The 21,156-nt window shown below is 39.4% G+C and overlaps 1 protein-coding gene across 4 annotated transcripts in view; it reads right to left on the bottom strand.

The window, feature by feature from the left end:
* LOC123238230 (cytochrome P450 2C19-like) overlaps positions 1 to 21,156 on the bottom strand; it is a 406,797-nt gene that overhangs the window by 33,062 nt on the left and 352,579 nt on the right. For 2 of the 4 annotated variants that reach the window (XM_044665707.1, XM_044665711.1), the window contains exon 1: positions 4,914 to 5,093. The exons of 1 other annotated variant lie outside the window; for it this stretch is intronic. In XM_044665707.1, the coding sequence (XP_044521642.1) occupies positions 4,914 to 5,093 (180 nt within the window). Of the gene's footprint in view, positions 1 to 4,909; positions 5,094 to 21,156 lie in introns of those variants that run through there. One more of the 4 variants, XM_044665709.1, reaches the window with a different exon arrangement.

Genomic DNA, 21,156 nt, shown 5'->3' with positions numbered 1-21,156 from the left:
TATAAATTCCCCTCTTACAGAGCCACAGATAAGAGTAGAGTAAAAAAGTAAGAAAAGGGGATGAACAGCTATTATAATTTAAGTACTCTATTCTGATTTAAAGATAATCTTGAACTTTTCCTTAATAATCCTGGTAAGTCTTCATATTTTATGGGAATCCTTACGGATTCTATTTATCTGAGGAGAAAAGGCCATGCACTGTAGTTTAATTTTTGGTGTTTTTAATGTATATTTACAAAGTGCAACCATTACTTGGAACATTTCTTTGTCTTTAAAGATTATTGAACCCTGTTGATTGCCTTTTTGTGATAGATTCCCTTTATCTCCTATGCTCTAAGTTGGGAAAATTAATTTTATTCATCCTCCACTTTTAAGTATTATTTTTCTCTGAAGGATAAAGTCACTGTACAAGTTGTTATTGAAAAGGATTTTCCCACCTGGGAATTCTCCAGTGACATCCTGTACTCCTTGAATGTTATTAAAAATCTACTAAGGTTAATTTTGCTAGATTTCTTATTGATCTTTTATTCTGTTGTAGAGAATTCATTCAGAATCCCTGGAGCCCTAACTATTATCTCAGTCATTTCCTAGGGAGCTAAAACCTAGATAAGGTTTTTCTACAGCATGAACCAGGAGTCCATCTAACACATCTCTACAAGTAAACTTATAGCCAAAATGGGAAGGATTTTACCAATTTCCAGAAGACAACTGAACTGGGCAAAGTATCCTTTTTGCCCTCCCTTTCATTCATTGACTTTTCAATTTTTCCCTAAACCAGATAACAGAAGCTAGAATTTTTATTTTCCCCTGAAAATTTTAATAGTATTTACCCTGAGCAAAATCCCTTTTAATATTGGCAATTATTGTAACCTGAGAAATAGAAAAATCACAAAGGAAAAAGCTTAGTCTCACATCTAACTAAAGTAGGAAAATTTAAACTCAGTTGTGTTTTATTTTGTTATAAGGTTAAATTAATATCTGTTCAGTTGAATAATGCAAAAAAAATTTCCAGAGTGCTTTTCTAAGTTTGTGTAAATTATAATGTATTCAATATCTATATTAAAAAACTATCAGGCTTCATTATCCTTTCCTGAATTTCAGAATGTAATTATTTCTTAATCTGATATCAGGAGAATTCTGGAAAGGATAATGAAGCCTGATAGTTTCTTAATGGATATAATTGTTAACAGGAAGTAGTTATATTCAACCCTAAACATGTTTGGAGGCAACTGCTATTTGAAGTTAAAATGTATGGGAATGTAATTGGAAGGACTGCTATGGAGAAAACTGTTGGTGATGCAGCCCTGTGGGATAACTGGAGATATAGTTCTGGATCATGAGAAAGGTGAGAGGATACTTAGCTGGATTCTCTAGAAAGAAACTTCAGTTTTATACCTGGCAGGTTCTATTATAGGGCTGTGCATCATTGCAAACTTATACCTGGCATTAATATTCCAAATTAGAGGAACATTTCTCCTTTATTTTAGTTATTTCCCTCTTTTCTCCTGTTATGGCAAGTTTTCTATAATCATGAAAGGCAAATCGACAAAAGCTAAAATAATACAGGAGTTGAAAATACAGGAATGTAGAAATTTTAGACATTCAAACAATCAAGCAGATGAAAGCTGAGCTTTGGTTATAAGTTGGAAAAAATGACCTATGATCTTGTTATCCCATACAAAAATCCATTTACTGGGATGTGTTTTATTGTGACATTATTTAGCATATAGAAAGGAAACATGTACTTAAGTGCATAAGTTAAAAGAATACGAAATAATTTTTTTAATAATTGTTAATATGAATGAAATATCTAATTCAGGTGGCAGCTGGGTAGCTCAGTGGATTGAGAGCCAGGCCTAAAGATGGGAGGTCCTAGATTAAAATCTGTTCTTAGACACTTCCCAGCCATGTGACCCTGGGCAAGTCACTTGACCCCCATTGCCTACCCTTACCACTCTTCTGCCTTGCAGCCAACACACAGTATTGACTCCAAGACAAAAGGTAAGGGTTTGTTTGTTTTTTAAAAATGAATAAATAAATAAATGTCTAATTCATTTGAGCATGGTTATGATTATTAAATTAGCAATTAAAGTGAATTGAAAAGTTGTTTTATATCCTCAACATCTTATTTTCCAAAGGGGAGAAATGAAACTATTGAATTTAGGGGAAGTGAGACATATTCTTTATACAGGGGTTACAGGCTTCCCCTAGACACCCAAAAACCCCAGATTGTGTGCCAGTCAGAGTGTACATAAAAGACTCATTTTTTTCCTTGCATTCCTGCATGGCTAGGGAAGGTGACTTTGATCTAAGAGGAAGATCCCTTCTGGCCTCTCCCCTCATTCTTGATGAGCACAGATAGGCACTTCCCAACTCACTCCCAATAAGGATCTATTTTATATCCCAGATATCTGATCATCCTCTAAACTGAACAGTTCATCCCCTTTTGACTTTGAGGCATAGGACATAACCACATGACCCATCTCAGGTTCCAAAGACCCAGTAACATGCCATCATCATCCCATCCCTAATCACATAGGCCTTCTTGTCAAAAGGGTTAAAAAAGCCCAGAACACATCTTCTCTAGGAGGCAGCATTCCACCTGTTCTACATCCCTTAGTCATTCAACTTAACCATTTGACTTACATTCAAATGAATACAACTCTTTTATTTTTAAGCTAGCTCTTACAGTCTGTCATTCTTAATAAAGGCAGTCTTTCCAGATCCAGGGTATTACCTTAAAGCTCTCCCACAAAATTTTAATTTTTGCATTTAATTTTAATTTTGAGAATTTTTGAATTTTAATTTAAAAATTGTTTTGAAACTGAAATAGCCATGCAAACATTCTTAATATTGTTTGGGGTTTATAATAAGATTCAATTAAATTTTTATTTAGTATTAGCTGGCATTTTATTTCTTTTCCACAAATGGTGAGTAGGGCAATTTCCAGGTTTACAAATCTTGATAAACCTGTGATGTGGATTTTTTAACTTTTATATTTCTATAGTTTGTATCTATTTGAGTGTAAATACAGGTTTGTATCTATTTTTACTATACAATTACTTTGGTAGAGTAAGGCAAATTATATTTTCTGATCAAGTTTATTGATTTTAACAGAAATAATAAGATGTTGTTAAAAACTAGCTAATATTGTTCAAAGTACCAGTGTCAAATAATTTTTAAGGACTGATAATATTTCAAACAGGCCAAAATTACTGAATGTCTGCTGTGACAAATAGCATAATTTAATCCTATGAGTAAATATGAGCAAATATCTGAAGAGTCAATGAGCTCCTATTGGAGAACTTGGTAATAGATTTCTTATGTTTTCTTTTCTAGCAATAAAACTGTTCCAAGAAGACTTCTACAAAAGAAGAAGGGCATTGAAGCCTACATCCATACTCATAGGACTTGGTAGACTTTGGGAAATCACATAGTTCTCATCATTAAGATTTTATTAAATGACACATGTAAATCCAGTGAAATTGCTCATTGGCTATTGGAGGGGGGTGAGGAGGGGACATAAAGAACATGAATCATGTAACCATGGAAAAAATATTCTAAATTAATTAATTAAATAAAATTTTCCAAATAAATAAATTTGCTTAAGGTAGATTGCCTGTCTTATGACTAACAGATGGGGAGTGCCCCTACATGCCAATTGCCCATACTTATGCCCCTCCTCTCCTACCTTTAGTAGTAGAAAGTCAGATTGAAGGGTTTCAGTTATAAACAAATCATGAAGGTATTAGAGATGTATTCAAAAGATGACTCTAATGAGCAAAGTGCTCATGGAGCAATCATGCTCATTCTTACCTGAGTACCTGGCTATATACTATTGTGGCCATCTGTTCCTTTTGATTGTCATTATTATGTTAAAACTTCTGATGTACCCATTGTTTGATGGACATCCTGCAACTCCCATTCCTTCAAACCCCAATAAAATCAGTTCATCTCAGTCACTCTCTCTCTGACCATCTGAGGAGGAAGAGCTGACCTGCTGACATGCTGAGACCACGCTAAAGTTTTATGTTCCTTCTCTCTCTCTCTCTCTCTGTTTCTCTGACTCTCTCTCTCTCTCTCTCTCTCTCTCTCTCTCTCTCTCTCTCTCTCTCTCTGTTCCTTCTATGCCTCATTCTCTCTAGTCTGTATGCTTAACCTATTACTTTCCAGCTTCCAGCCTCCCACTATATATGAGCTGGATCTCTCCACAGATTCTCTTGGATACAATGTTCTTGGTCCTTTTGTTTTGGTCTATGGTAAAATTGCTCTGACCAAAAATGAGCTTGGTTTGTAGAACCCCCAAATCTGCCTTTGTCCCTTGGGAACTTACCTCTGAGAACTTCCAGACTTACCTTTCTCTTAGGCTGAACAATGGATCATTAAACATCCATTAAACATCCTGAATAGCAGTGATAGAAATACCTCACATCTCAAGGACCCTTTTTATCTTCTCTAGCCTCAGGCTACAGCCTCTTTCCTAAGCCTGCAAGTAACCAGTCAGTGTGTGTTTCCTCTCCTTCATTCCCCAGAGTGTGTATAGGACCCCAAGTTCTTCAACCCACTGGAAAATTCTCTTTGGAGGTACATTTTTCTGAAGACAGTGTTCCCAGAGTGCCAGAAATTGACTCTGTGTAGTGGCTGGTCAGAGGGTTGTCTTCCTTGTCCTGATTGTTCTTTCTAACTACTTTGGTGGTTCTATGTTTTTCAAAGTTGACATATTTGGAGGCAACAGTGAGATTTCTAGTTGTTGCTGCCTAAGCCACCTGCTAAATAGGGTATTAGAAACCTATAAGGCATTTACCCACCTTCTGTAACATTAGAATGATCTGCTTGAAGAATGTCTCCCAAAACACACTGACTGCCACTAGAATGAGGAATGAACCCAACAGAAGAGAGAGATGCTTACTTACCATGCAAAGAGATTCAGAGATATTTTTCAGGTTCAGCTGCAATAAATTACCAATAATGGGAAGAGGAACAGGACCAGGGGGAAGCTTTCCTTTTCCAAAGCCTTTTTTCCATACCAAAATGAGAAGAAGACATGAGATACAAAGCAGTAGTCCAAGAACACTGACCACAGATGGATCCATGGAAGTTCTTACTTACTGCTATTGCAATAGAAGTTGTTGAATAGAGAGATGTGAAGAGGATTACAAACAGGAGGTCAATCAGTTAATAAGTCTTGGATCCTGAATAAGCTTCCAATCGACTTGACTCTTCAAATAAGCTTTATAGAGAACACTACCCTGGGTTCTATAGCAGTGTACTTTAAAATATCAGGAGCCCTTAAATGTGTTCTTTCAAATTTTTCTGATTCAAAGTGCTTCTTAAATACCACAGTTATTTCCCAATATGGACACTACTCCCCATAGAATCAATACCTTTAACAAATAAAACCAGATGACTGGTTTGATAACACCAGGACTTTGACAGTGAAATCATTTCCCATATCACTTTATCATACTGCTGAAAGGATATTTCTTAATATAGTCCAAGACTGAGGACCCTTTTACAACATAAAGAATTTCATTGACCCATACATTATAACTGTAGGCTTGGTACACAATTACTAAAAGCTTTTATGAATTCAGTGATGCTTTTAAGCTAATTTGCATTTGATGAATCATAACATACATATGGCTTTGAAAAATGTGTATATATAGATGCATATGTAAAACAATATTGTTTCAGTTGTAACCAGAAAATAAATAATTAATAGCTTAATAAGTGGTTGTGGCATGGGCACTGTACAGAGATGGAATGGGCATTGTAACCCAGACAAACTGTAAAGAGGGAAATTCCCTTCCTCCTTTCTGTCCTTGTGACTCCTAACCCAAGAACATCTGATAACTTCTATAAGACCCTGAGATTATTATCATCTTTGGATCATCCTTTAGTTTGAGATGGATATAGAGATGCACCTCCAGGCTATACCTTGATACCATCAGGCTGTATCTCAGGCATCCATCTGTTCCCTAAACTATGAGTGCCTTCAGGCAGAAACCTGTCAGATAACCAAACACCCCACCAAATACCTGAGTGTTTACTACTCTAGAATCACCCCACACCATGACACAACATCACATTCTCACTATTGTAAAAAATATAAGAACCCCAGGACTGAAGGATTCTGGGAGCAACCCCCCAGGGTTGTTCCACAAATGCTGTCTTGCTGGCCAATGATTCTCTCTTACTAATAAATCTCTCTTTTTACTTTTAAGCGAAGTTCTTATTTGCATTCTTGCAAAAGGTATCCTTCCCAAACCCAGGGGTTCATCATTACAGCCCATAACATTGGCTATACCCCACAACATGAGGTTGTAACACCACAACATTTGGTGCCCAACATGAACATTTTTGGCTCTCCTGAAAGCTACTCCTGTACACTGGATCATCCACAAGGACAAAGCTTCTCAGGTAGAAAGGAGCCTTTTTTTGGACTCCTGAAACCCCCCATCTTTTGGGTGATATCTTTGTAGGTCTTCCTTCACGCTCTCTCTCCCATGGGCTCCAGAAGTCAGCCTAGCATGGCCGCTGGTTTTGGAGTCTATCATCTCCCCAGTTCGATATCAGAAAACATTCTGGTGTTAGGGGAACCTCTCGCCTCAGTGTTACACTCAGTGATTAGTTGAGCAACCTCTGTGGACACGCAGTTGTTTGACCCTCCAGTGTGGAACTGGCCATTCTGCATCAACATTGGACAGAGACAGAGTGTACCCTTGTTGTACCCAAATTTTAATACCTAACCCAGGTTCCATCATGGCTGGAGGAAGAATCACACTGACAATGCAATATGCAAGAAGAGGCTCATTCTTTACTAGCAATAATAGCTAGGGTCCCTAGGCAGAGAGGCATGCCTGAACCAACCCCTTGGAATTCTCAGCCAAGAGTTTATATAGAAATGTTTGGGGAAGGGGGTTGGTACATACATAATTATCAAGGTAGTGTCAGGGACAGGTGGTCAGGAAGCATCTGGGGAGGGGGGTTTCAGGGTCAGGGGTCTGGAAGCATTTGGCAAACATACATTAAATAGGCAAATATTGTTAAGCAGGCAAACACAGACAAACATTCCTCAAGAAGGGTAATATTCATCAGATAAGATAGCTTCAGTTTTAGGCTGAAGGGGGAGATAAGGAAGACTGTGCTGGGAAACATTGGGGGCTGGGGGTGGCTTGTCCAGGCTAGAAATAGTTCAGTAGTCTGTCAAACTGATTTTTAAATCCAACATTCCCTTCTTTTTCTTTTGATCCTGAGGAAACATCCTCAGTTGGTCCCTTAAAGATTGGTGTCAGCACACGCCATATCAAGGGTGGGGGTTGTCAGGTAATACTGATGCTGGACCATAAGCTAAATGTTGTTAATTCATTCCTTTACAAAAGCTGCTAGTCAGTTAAGAATAAGGGGAAGGGTACATAGTGGAAGCAAAGGAATTTTCCTGCCTATAGTTTGCCTGAAAAAAAAACTTTTTCACTATGGGGGTACAGTGTTCTATGTTGTCTCTGGGGTACAATGTCCCACAATGTCCCATGCCGTCTCCCCTCCCCTCCTCCAAATGTCTAAGGGAAGAGGGTCAATGGTTTCAATCTTCTGTAGTTCTTCAAGCTGAGAAGGGGCGTAGAATCTCTGAGAGGGGGGAACAGGAAGAGGAGCTGTGGGCACAGGGTCTTCAGGGGCATCTCTGCATCGAATGCCAGGGTCCTGAAGGCTTGGGGACCAGAGACCGTTTCCCCAGACTGACAGACAGGTCAAAAGTGGAGCATCCATCCCTAAGGCAGAAGTATAGAACCCAGGACTGGGGCAAAAACTAGAACACAAGATACAAAGAGAGAAAATTAGCACAATAGAAATGGATATTAAACATTAACATTTGGGTATCTTAGCCAACAGATTTTATCCCCAGAAATCATCCTCTGACAGGAATTAAAACTTCTAGGACATTTGATCCCTAAGTTGTTTGCAGAGTTGGCATGCGATGTTTCTGTTAAAGAAATATCCTTTTGCAAAGCCCACATTAATATGACATCTATAACTACTTGAATAACAACACTTTACAGATAAATTTCTTTATCCCAAATTCTGGAGGAAATCGAGAAAGCCCTGGGTTATTTCCAGGATTAAGATCCAAACTTGAGTTGTGGTAAATTAAGGCTTCAAGCTACAAGTCATCTATCACTAAACTTCACTCACTTCTCAAAGTGTGTTCCCTAACAATTTGATAGTTTTCCAATTATTAACCTAATAGGTTGTTTGGGGAGATGGTAACATTAATTTTACAACTTGCATTAAGTGCTGATTATGGGAACTTGCTCCAAAAGGGAAGGTAGATAGGAAAAACATTTCCTCACATCCCAAGGGACACATAGTGAGGGGCTCCATGTATAGGCCAAAGCTGTCACTGGCTCATGCCATCCTTGTGTCACTCAAGCATTAGTAGCCTAGATGGTCAGAAGAGGTCCAGTCCAAGTTGAGCCCTAGAATTGCCTCTCTAACCACCACAGAACATTCTCTGTCTTTTGCACTATATCACCACTGGATCCCAGAAGGCTGAGAAGGGCTTCCTTTCCAAACCCAGGGGTTCACCATTTGCACCCCTATAACAACTGTACTGCTAAAAAAAACTTGTTTTACAAGATATCCATGACTTTTCCATCAACTTTTACTTGCTTGAACATATCTTTAAAACTCTGAAGTATACAATTAAAATATACTCATCTTTAAACTCTTTTTATGTACTGTGTTGCTATATCAGTTCCTAAGTATCAAAGTGGAACAATTAAAAGTATTTCTTTCTTTTCCTTCCTGTTTGCAAGGAAGAGTTTAATAGCTTATGGACAATTTACCCTAAGGCTGCCTGGCTGGATTTAGGTTTTTAATGACTTAACAACCTTGTCTCTTATCTCTCTTTACCAAGTGAGATCACCTACAATTTAAAATTAAGCATTTACCAAAATCTTCATAATAAATTATTTTCAACAAACTTTAGTTTGAACTCCACAACTTCCAAATAACGTTAAGTCCTTTAGGAATCTTTCAGTATGTAAGCAACTGAATTTCAAAGTAATTTACTTTTATTCCTTTCAGACCTCTTATTAAACAGAATAGAACTTCTAGTTCAGTTTCCTTTTACCTCAAAGCATTGCTTACATAACTGATTAAATTCCATCAATATCATTCTGATTTACCATTTGTTCTAGAATAACCCAGGCCAGGTTAAGATGGCAGCAGAGTAAAAAGCAGCTCTTAACCTCTCCTGACCGAAACACATAGGACTCCTCAAGGGGACATAACAACAAGTCCAGACGAACGGAGGGACCCCACAACAGGGTACAGCGTGGAAGGTACGTGGAATCGGGACATTTCAATGCTATAAAGGGGTGAAACAGCTCTCACTAAATTGCAGGCTGAGCAACCACCCCTCCCCCAACTCCTACACACACACCACCTATAACACCAAAGCCAGCTAAAAAGAAAAAGAGCAACTTTGGGGCACCCATTGAATCATTGGCAGCTCCAGGGTCTGTTCCTGAGAGCAGCAAGACTTAGGACCCCAAAAAGATTAAGAACGAGCATGGACTTTGAGCGAGGACACAGAACACAGGCACGGGCGGAGGCGCAGGTGAGGCGGACACAGCCGCGAACGAAAGGCTCTGAAACCCTGAGTGGGGAACAAGTGCAGACGGGTATACGACTGTGGAAGCAGCTCCCTGAGACTTGTAGAGGAACCTCTGGCAGAGGATCAAGCAAGGGGGTCCACCAGGGGACTTGACCTTGAGAAAAACCAGACCTCAGACCTCAGGACACAAAAGACTGCAGACAGACCCTGAGCACGAGGATAAAGCTGAGAAGCTGCTGGGCTAACAATGGCTACCCAGAATCAGGAAGTTCAGAAGAGAAAGATTAACAACAAGAAAAAGAAATCTTTAACACTCAACAACTTCTACACAGAGAAAATCCAGGCAACGGAGCAAACAGAGGAAGAGAACAAACAAGCATCCTGATCCTTCCAAAATAAGGAAAACTGGTCACAAGCTCTTGAAGAGTTCAAAACTGAGATGACGAGAAAGATGGAAAAGATTAGAGAAATGGGAAATAGCTCAAAAGGAAATCAGGCAAGAAAATAACAGTTTAAAAGGCAGAATTTTGCAATTGGAAAGTGAGGCTCAGAAATCAAATGAACTGGTAAGCAAATTGAACACCAGAAATGACCAGATTGAAAAGGAAAACCAAAAGATCAGAGCTGAAAACCAAAAGATTATAGCCAAAAACCAGTCCCTTAACGCTAGAATTGAGCAATTAGAAGCTAATGATCCCTCAAGACAACAAGAACAAATAAAACAAAGCCAAAAGACTGAAAAAATAGAAGGAAAGATGAAATATCTCAATGAGAAAGTGACAGACCAAGAAAACCGGTCTAGAAGAGACAATCTGAGAATAATTGGTCTTCCAGAAAAACCAGAAATTAATAGAAACCTGGACTCCATTCTAAAAGAAATTATTCAGCAAAATTACCTGGAAGTCCTACAACAAGAGGTCAACATAGACATTGAAAGGATCCATAGATCACCCTGGACACTTGACCCAGAGAAGTCAACCCCCAGGAAGATAATAGCCAAATTCAAGAGCTTCCAAGTAAAAGAAAAAATCTTACAAGAAGCCAGAAAGAGACAAATCAAATATCAAGGAGCACCAATCAGGATCACACAGGATCTGGCAGCCCTCACGCTAAAAGACCGCAAGGCATGGAATATGATATTCAGAAAGGCAAGAGAGCTGGGCCTGCAACCGCGGATCAACTACCCATCAAAACTGACTATATACTTCCAGGGGAAAGTATGGGCATTCAACAAAATTGAAGATTTCCAAGTATTTGCACAGAAAAGATCAGGGCTAAATGGAAAGTTTGATATCCAACCACAAAAGTCGAGAGAAACATGAAAAGGTAAATAAGAAATAGAGGGGAAAGAAAGAAAACTTATAATTTTTAAATTTGCCTTTTTAAGGGCCTCAGTAAGATCTACTTATCTGTATTCCTATGTGGAAGAATGTTATGTATAATTCTCTGTAGTGAACTCTATTCATTATTATAGTATTCACTATTATAGTAATCAGAAGAATAATTCACAGGGAGAGGGTAGAATACTAAATGGTCTAAGATGACATGGGGGGTGGGAAAGAGGGGGATGAATAGTAGGGGACACCAAGAGAAACTTGAGTGAATAAGAAAAATAGGATATGATATTACACATAAAGAGGGCATGGGAAGGAGAGGGGACAAATACTATTATAAGAAGGAGAGGAAGAGAGCATTAAGTGGTAATATTTAATCCTTACTCTCAGTGTAATCAACCCAGAGAGGGAAGAGAAGCTATACTAACCATTTGGATATAAAACTCTTATCTAACCCTACTGAGAAAGTCAGAAGGGATAAACCAAAGGGAGCAGGGGAGTGGGGAGGTCAAAAAAGGGAGGGGAGAAGAAGGGGGAGGGAATTCATTAGGCTTTTAAAAACAAAAAGAGAGGAATAATAAGGGAGGGGGTAGAAAGGGAAGTTAATCAAGGGAGGGGATAAGGGATAGTGGCTTAATAGCAAACCACTGGTTTAAAAGGAAATAGTTTAAGAAGAAGGGGTAGGAATAGGGGAGGATACAAAAATGTCAGCGAATGCACAACTTATAATTATAACTCTGAATGTGAATGGGATGAACTCGCTCATAAAATGGATGCAAATAGCAGAGTGGATTAGAAACCAAAATCCTACCATATGTTGTCTACAAGAAACACACATGAGGCGGGTGGACATACACAAGTTTAAGGTTCAGGGCATGAGCAAAATCTTTTGGGTGTCAAATGAGAAAAAGAAGGCAGGAGTGGCTATTATGATTTCTGACAAAGCCAAAGTAAAAATAGATATGATTAAAAAAGACAGGGAAGGTCTTTACATCCTGATTAAAGGCAGTATAAACAATGAGGAAATAACACTGCTCAATATATATGCACCAAGTGGCACAGCATCCAAATTCATAAAGAAGAAACTGGCAGAGCTCAAGAAGGAAATAGATAGTAAAACCATACTAGTGGGAAATATAAATATTCCTCTTTCAGATCTAGATAAATCAAACTGAAAAATAAATAAGAAAGAGGTAAGAGAGGTGAATGAAGTCCTAGAAAAATTAGATTTAATTGATATGTGGAGAAAAATAAATAGGGACAAATAGGAATACACCTTCTTTTCAGCTGCACATGATACATTTACAAAGATTGACCATGTAATAGGGCATAGAATCATGGCAAACAAATGCAAAAGAGCAGAAATAATACATGTAACCTTCTCAGATCATAATGCAATAAAAATAATAATTAGTGAGGGCACTTGGACAGGAAATCAAAAACCAATTGGAAATTAAACAATATGATTCTCCAAAACCAATTTGTCAAAGAAGAAATCATAGAAACAATCAGCAATTTCATTGAAGAGAAAGACAATGATGAGACATCCTACCAAACTATGTGGGATGCATCCAAGGCAGTACTTAGGGGGAAATTTATATTCTTGAGTGCATATATTAACAAATTAAGGAGGGCAGAGATTAATAAATTGGGCATGCAACTCAAAAAATTAGAAAGCAAGCAAATTAAAAATCCCCAGATGGAAACTAAATTAGAAATACTAAAAATCAAGGGAGAAATTAATAAAATCGAAAGTAAAAGAACTATTGAATTAATAAATAAGACTAGAAGCTGGTACTTTGAAAAAACAGATAAAATAGACAAAGTACTAGTCAATCTCATTAAAAAAAGGAAAGAAGAAAACCAAATTGACAGTATCAAAGATGTAAAGGGAGACCTCACCTCTAAGGAAGAGGAAATTAAGGCAATCATTAAAAACTATTTTGCCTAATTATATGGCAATAAATATAACAATTTAGGAGATATGGATGAATATTTGCAAAAATATAAACTGCCTAGATTAACAGCAGAAGAAATATTATACCTAAATAATCCCATATCAGAAAAAGAAATTGAACAAGCCATCAAAGAACTCCCTAAGAAAAAATCGCCAGGGCCTGATGGATTCACAAGTGAATTCTATCAGACATTCAAAGAGCAAATTATCCCAATACTATACAAATTATTTGATATGATAAGCAAAGAAGGAGTCCTACCAAATTCCTTTTATGACACAAATATGGTACTGATTCCAAAGCCAGGCAGATGAAAAACAGAGAAAGAAAACTACAAACCAATCTCCCTAATGAACATAGATGCAAAAATCTTAAATAGAATACTAGCAAAGAGACTCCAGCAAGTAATTAAGAAGATCATCCACCATGATCAGGTGAGATTTATGCCAGGAATGCAAGGATGGTTCAACATTAGGAAAACCATCCACATAATTGACCATATCAACAGTCTAACAAACAAAATCACATGATCATCTCAATAGATGCTGAAAAAGCCTTTGACAAAATACAGCATCCATTCCTATTGAAAACACTGAAAAGTATAGGAATAGAAGGACCTTTCCTAAAAATAATAAACAGTATATACCTAAAACCATCAACAAACATCATATGCAATGGGGATAAATTAGAAGCCTTCCCACTAAGATCAGGAGTAAAACAAGGATGCCCATTATCACCTCTATTATTCAACATAGTACTAGAAACACTAGCAGTTGTAATTAGAGAAGAAAAAGAAATTGAAGGTATCAAAATGGGCAAGGAGGAGACTAAGCTATCACTCTTTGCAGATGATATGATGGTCTACTTAAAAAATCCTAGAGAATCAACCAAGAAGCTTGTAGAAATAATCAACAACTTTATCAAAGTGGCAGGATACAAAATAAATGCACATAAATCATCAGCATTTATATACATCTCCAACACATTAGAGCATCAAGAAGTAGAAAGAGAAACACCATTTAAAATCACCCTACACAATATAAAATACTTGGGAATCTATCTACCAAAACAAACACAGCAATTATTTGAAAACAACTACAAAGCACTTTCCAAACAAATAAAACTGGATCTAAACAATTGGAAAGCCATTGATTGCTTATGGGTAGGTCGAGCTAACATAGTAAAAATGACCATTCTACCCAAATTAATTTACCTATTTAGCGCCATACCTATCAAACTACCAAAAAACTTCTTTACTGAATTAGAAAAAACTATAACAAATTTCATTTGGAATAACAAAAGATCAAGAATATCAAGGGAAATGATGAAAAAATGTGAAGGAAGGGCGCCTAGCAGTACCAGATATTAAACTATACTATAAAGCAGCAGTCATCAAAACAATATGGTACTGGCTAAGAGACAGAGAGGAGGATCAATGGAATAGACTTGGGGTAAATGACTTCAGCAAGACAGTGTACGATAAACCCAAAGAGCCCAACTTTTGGGATATGAATCCACTATTTGACAAAAACTGCTGGGAAATTTGCAAAACAATATGGGAGAGATTAGGTTTAGATCAACATCTCACACCCTACACCAAGATAAATTCAGAATGGTTGAATGACTTGAATATAAAGAGGGAAACTATAAATAAGTTAAGTGAACACAGAATAGTATACTTGCCAGATCTGTGGGAAAGGAAAGACTTTAAAACGAAGCAAGAGTTAGAGAAAATTACAAAATGTAAATTAAATATTTTTGATTATATTAAACTAAAAAGCTTTTGTACAAACAAAAACAATGTAGTCAAAATCAGAAGGGAAACAACAAATTAGGAAAAATTCTTTATAATGAAAAACTCTGACAGGGGTCTAATTACTCAAATATACAAGGAGTTAAATCAATTGTATAAAAAATCAAGCCATTCCCCAATTGATAAATGGGCAAGAGTCATGAATAGGCCATTTTCAGGTAAAGAAATCAAAAGTATCAATAAGCACATGAGAAAGTGTTCTAAATCTCTAATAATTAGAGAAATGCAAATCAAAACAACTCTGAGGTATCACCTCACACCTAGCAGATTGGCTAAAATGAAAGAAGGGGAGAGTAATGAATGTTGGAGGGGATTGGCAAAATTGGGACATTAATGCATTGCTGGTGGAGTTGTGAAATGATACAACCATTCTGGCTGGCAATTTAGAATTATGCTCAAAGGGCTGTAAAAAAATGGCTGCCCTTTGATCCAGCCATACCATTGTTGGGTTTGTATCCCAAAGAGATCATAAATAAACAGACTTGTACGAAAATATTTATAGCTGCGCTTTTTGTGGTGGCAACAAACTGGAAAAGGAGGGTATGTCCTTCAATTGGGGAATGGCTGAACAAATTGTGGTATATGCAGGTGATGGAATACTATTGTGCTAAAAGGAATAATAAACTAGAGGAGTTCCAGGTGAACTGGAAAGACCTCCAGGAACTGATGCAGAGGGAAAGGAGCAGAGCCAGAAGAACACTATACACAGAGACTGATATACTATGGTAAAATCGAATGTAATGGACTTCTGTACCAGCAGCAATGCAATGACCCAGGACAATTCTAAAGGATTTATCATAATGAACACTACCCACATTCAGAGGAAGGACTGCAGAAGAGGAAACATATAAGAAAAACAACTGCTTGAATGCATGGGTCGGGGTGGACATGATTGGGGATGTAGACTCGAAACTACCACACCAATGCACTATCAACAATTTGGAAATAGGTCTTGATCAAGGACACATGACAAAACCAGTGGAAATGTGCATTGGCCATGGGTGGGGGTATTTAGGGGGATGAAGGGGAAAGTAGAAGCATGAATCATGTAACCATATTAAAAAATGAATATTAATAAATGTTTAAATTAAAAAATCCACGCATAGATTAACCACTTTAAAAACTTTTTGTGTATCATATGATTACATGTTGCTAGTTCTGACAGCACATACATTAAAAGAACATCTCATTTTAAAATCCCAAGTTTAAATTCTAGAATAAGTTCTCAATAATAACATTACAACTTTTTCCAAATGACTTTTAAATCTACAAAGTAGCCAATACAATTTTTAACCTTATAGAATAAACTTTCCCTCTCTGTGTCAGACTGGTTATTAACCACATTTAGACAATTCTCAATTCACTGAAACCAAGGCTTAACAAACTTCTAACCATGAGTTTCTGTGCTCAATAAAATCTGGTTAATATTTCACATTTGACTGACAGTTACCACAATAAATAAAATTACATTGTACCATATCAACATCATTAGCAATCCTCAACCCTTAAAATCAGATCTTAAGTCAAAATGCTTCCAATTGTGGAGTAAAATCTCCCTTTTCTGCTCTGAATTTTTCCCTTTTTCACTCCTTTGGGGGCCCATCCAAAGGAAGAAAGAGGAATAATCATTTAACAGATATTTTCTTTTGTCCTCTGCTGAGGATTTTTGACTGTGGGAAGTTCAATCTTTCAATTCCCCCTCTTTTTTTTGTAATGTCCAATTTAAAAATACATAGAGACGAGACTGTGACAAAAACAACAATAAACAGAAATATACAACCTTATGACAAGCATGCTTTAAAAGGAAAAAAAATCAGTTCTTTAGGATCCATGTTTAAAAGAAATATTTGCAGTGAGAAAGCTCATTAAAACAGTTGCAGCACACTGGCCCCTTCAACTGAGGCAACTCAGGTACAGCGATCAGCCATCTGATTGGCTGAGCTGACTTCCTTGTCCCCTAGCTTTCCCTGTGCTTTTCGCTCTGATTGATCTAACCTGTCTCTCTTTTTGGCTGTGATTTCTAACAAAATGCTTCTTGTAGCACCTAAACAAACTGCTATCTGTTTACAGTGTGGGGTTGGAAGTGAGCTATTCATTAGGCTGGCTGTGTTTCTTAAGGAAAGAACTTGGAACTTTCAAATCCCCTCCTGTTCAGATGTTAAATCTGCTGCCAGGTCTGGGAGGTTTGTTTAGAATCCTCTCCCTATTCAAATATTGTCTGCTGCCTGAGTAGCACAGTTTCTCCAGTCTGAATGTTAAGTTTGCAGCCCCAGCAGCACAGTTTCTCCAGTCTGGGAGGTTAGAAATGTAGACTGGGAAGGGGAATTGCAGAATATTTACAGTTTTCCCCTCTGAACTCACCTTGAAGCCAGGGAAACCAGCAAGCACCTTGTTGACTTACTCTGGCTCATGATAAGGACGGAAATAACACCAAAGACACAGACCCAGGCAGGACACACAAAAGACGAACTAAGGATGGTTTAAACTTGACAGATTCCTGACTGGCCAAGACAACACAAGACAAAGGTGCGCACACTCACACTCACTTGCCTGGTGGAGCCCAGACAGATCCCAAACAATTAATGTGGGGATCCTGCCTCAGTCCATTCTCTCCTCCCCACCTCCAGTGCGTCCACTGGCCTTCCTCAGGGGACTCGAACCCCTGACTTGGGGCCTCAATCCCGAAGAAAATCAGGCTGGACTTGAACCAACCGGACGGACTCCAAAGACAGGCCTCGAACCTTTTGCTTTGGGGTCCTGTGAGACATCGAACCTCACCAGTTCCCGTAGTAATTCCAAGGGAATAGAGAGATCAATTGGTCTACATGGCCTGCCAGTCACACACAGCACTTGCTCCCAGGATTTCCAACCTTTGTCCGCATGGATCAAAAGGAACTGCATACTGCTCCAGTCCTCTCTCAGAAACAGGTAGAAGGGGTGCCCATGGCTGGAAAGCTTGGCTTAGGTTCCTCCCTATCAATCCCGGAGCGGCGGGGCAAGCCGAACCACTTAGCTGTATGCTTACCAGGGCATCACCTTCCCCATCAGTTCAATCACACATCCACACACATGCAGAAGGGGGCCTGGGGTAGGCTTCCTCCTCATACAAATGCAAGCACACATTCACACAACCACATGCACAGGCCACTCAACCCCAGATCTCCTCACCCTCTTGGCTCTTCTGGCAGTGGATCCTTTCCTGGCCATGAGAGACGAGCCCCCATATGTTGTACCCAAATTTTAATACCTAACCCAGGTTCCATCATGGCTGGAGGAAGAATCACACTGACAATGCAATATGCAAGAAGAGGTTCATTCTTTACTAGCAATAATAGCTAGGGTCCCTAGGCAGAGAGGCATGCCTGAACCAACCCCTTGGAATTCTCAGCCAAGAGTTTATATAGAAATGTTTGGGGAAGGGGGTTGGTACATACATAATTATCAAGGTAGTGTCAGGGACAGGTGGTCAGGAAGCATCTGGGGAGGGGGGTTTCAGGGTCAGGGGTCTGGAAGCATTTGGCAAACATACATTAAATAGGCAAATATTGTTAAGCAGGCAAACACAGACAAACATTCCTCAAGAAGGGTAATATTCATTAGATAAGATAACTTCAGTTTTAGGCTGAAGGGGGAGATAAGGATGACTGTGCTGGGAAACATTGGGGGCTAGGGGTAGCTTGTCCAGGCTAGAAATAGTTCAGTAGTCTGTCAAACTGATTTTTAAATCCAACACCCTGAGATTCCTCTTTGGGGTGTATACTTGAAAACTGGGACAAACTGGCTCTGTACAACTTGAACAAAAAGAAACTAACTTCTCTTTGTAATGTTAGATGGTCACATTACATCCTTGATAAGCAAGAGGTATGGCCTATCCATGGCACCCTAAATTCTAATACCATTGTGCATTTGGACTTGTTTTGCATGAGGAAAGGGAAATGGACAGCACTACCCTATATTACAGCACTTATTAAACTTAATCAGAACCCTGAACTTAGGAGGCTTTGCTGTATGTGCCTCACTGTACCTTTGCTGGAGAATACCCTCAAGAGGATATTTTGGATGATTTAACATTCAAAGGCAACTTTGCCTCCCAGAGGGAAGGGGAGAGAAGATAACAACTCTTCCACAGGCTGAGGTGTGACAACAACTTTCTCTTCCCCCAATTTCCTCAGAACTACTATCCACCCCAGGTTTCCTTGCTTCCTTCCCTTAACCCTCGGCTCTAAAACCTCCACCTTACTCTTCAGGTTCAGAGCCAAAGACCACTCCTGGTTCCCAAACCACTCACAACTGTAACACCCTTTTGTACCCATCACTTCCTGACACTCCTATCTTGCCCATTCCCCAGCCTAGCCCACTCCACACTTAGAGAAGACTGAACTACAGTGATAGGGCTCATCTCCTCCCTGTGAGAGAGGTGCCCTCACCAGATGGGCTGACTCAGGTACATGTTCCTTTCTCTATGATAGATCTAGCCCAGATTAAGGAGAAGTTAGGTTGATACTCTGAGAATCACACCAAATTCATTGAAGGTTTTAAATCCCTTACCTTGCAGTTTAACCTGTCCTGGACAGACGTGCACATCATTATTTCCACCTGTTGCACCCCAGATGAAAAGAAATGAATTTGGGACTTGGCCATAGAAATAGGAGATGAGAAAGCCCTGGGTGACACATGGGCAAGTGTGCCTGATGCTACCGCTATCCCAGGGCAAGATCCATGATGGGACTATAGGAATGAAAGACACTAGCAGTATAGAGACCACATGATTGATTGTCTCCTTGAGGCCATCCAGAAAGGGATTAGGAAGCAAGTAAATTATAACAAGCTTAAGGAAGTTACTCAAGTTAAAGAGGAGAATCCTGCTCTCTTCTTGTCCAGATTAGTAGAAGCCATGAAACAATATACAAATGTCCACCTAGAGACTGATGAGGGGGCACCTATTTTATGCCTCCATTTTATAGGACAGTCTGCCCCAGACATCAAGTGAAAACTGCAAAAGCTTGATCTGGGACCCCAAACTCCAACAAACCAATTAATAGATGCTGCATTTAAGTTTTTTCTCAACGAGGACCAGGACTCTGTGGGACTTAAAAATCAGCCTGCCAGTCTACCTAAATATATCTAGCCTGGGCAAGCTGCTTCCTAGCCCCCACCTTGTTCAGTCTCCTGAAACCCCCAGCCTCAAATGATTCCCAAAGACATAAATTCTCCCTTATCTCCCCCCTATGATGAGCCTAAAATGTTTTCCAGCACTGTCTTCCTTATCTCCCCCTTGATGGATAGTTGCCAGATGCTTCCTAGCCCCTGACCTTGAAACCTCCTCAATGGATGGGTACCAGATGCTTCCTAACATCCCCCTTGATGATGTATGTGCCAACCCCCTTCCCCAAACATTTCTATATAAACCCCTGGCTGAAGAAACCTTGGGGTTGGCCAGGCACGCCTCTCTGCTTACCGACCCTAGCATATTTGCTAGTAAAGAATAAGCCTCTTGCATGTTGCATTGTCAGTGTGATCCTTCCTGCCATGACTGAATCTGGGTAAAATTCAGGTATAATATATGGGGGTTAAATCTGGGTCCACTGGTCCAGACCTCAAAATCTGAGTACAACATATGGGGGCTCATCCTTCATGGCCAGGAAAGGATCCACTGCTGGAAGAGCCAAGGGGTGAGGAGACAGGGTTGAGTGGCCTGTGCATATAGTTGTGTGTATGTGGATGTATGCTTGCATTGTATGTGGAGGTGGTGCCCTGGTTGGCATACAGCTAAGTGGTTCAGGCTTGTACAGAGGGACTTAAGCTAAGCCTACCCCAGGTCCCTTCTGCATGTGTGAATGTGTGATTGAACTGATTGGGGAGGTGATGCCCTGGTGAGCATACGGCTCAGCCTACCATGGGCCCCCTTCTACGTGTTTCTGAGTGAGGACTGGGGAGAAGTTCACATTTCCTTTTTGATCCACAAGGACAAAGGTCAGAACCCCTGGGAGCGAGTGCTGTATGTGACTGGCAGGCCACATAGACCAATTGATCTCCCTATTCCCTTGTAATTACTCTGGGAACTGGTGATATTTGAGGTCCCACAGGACCCCAAAGCAAAAGGTTCGAGTCCTGTCTTTGGGCAGTTCGAGTCTATCTGGATTTTCTTGGGGTTCGAGTCCCCAAATGGGGCGGTTTTGAGATCCTCAAGGAAGGCCAGTTGGCGCACTGGAAATTGGGAGGAGAGAAAGGACTGAGGCACGATCCTCACATCAATTGTGAGTGTGAGTGTGTGCACGTTTGTCTTGTATTTGTCTTGGCCAGTCAGGAATCTGTCAGGTTTAAACCATCCTTAGTTCGTCTTTTGTGTGTACTGTCTGTCCATGTCTTTGGTATTATTTCTGTCCTTACCATGAGCCAGGGTGAGTCAATTCCTCTGGATCTATTGCTTGCCAGTCC

Source organism: Gracilinanus agilis, chromosome 2, assembly GCF_016433145.1.
Source record: "Gracilinanus agilis isolate LMUSP501 chromosome 2, AgileGrace, whole genome shotgun sequence".
NCBI classification, from domain to species: domain Eukaryota; kingdom Metazoa; phylum Chordata; class Mammalia; order Didelphimorphia; family Didelphidae; genus Gracilinanus; species Gracilinanus agilis.
The sequence above is the reverse complement of the archived record's forward strand: the minus strand, read 5'-3'. Positions and strand labels throughout refer to the sequence as shown.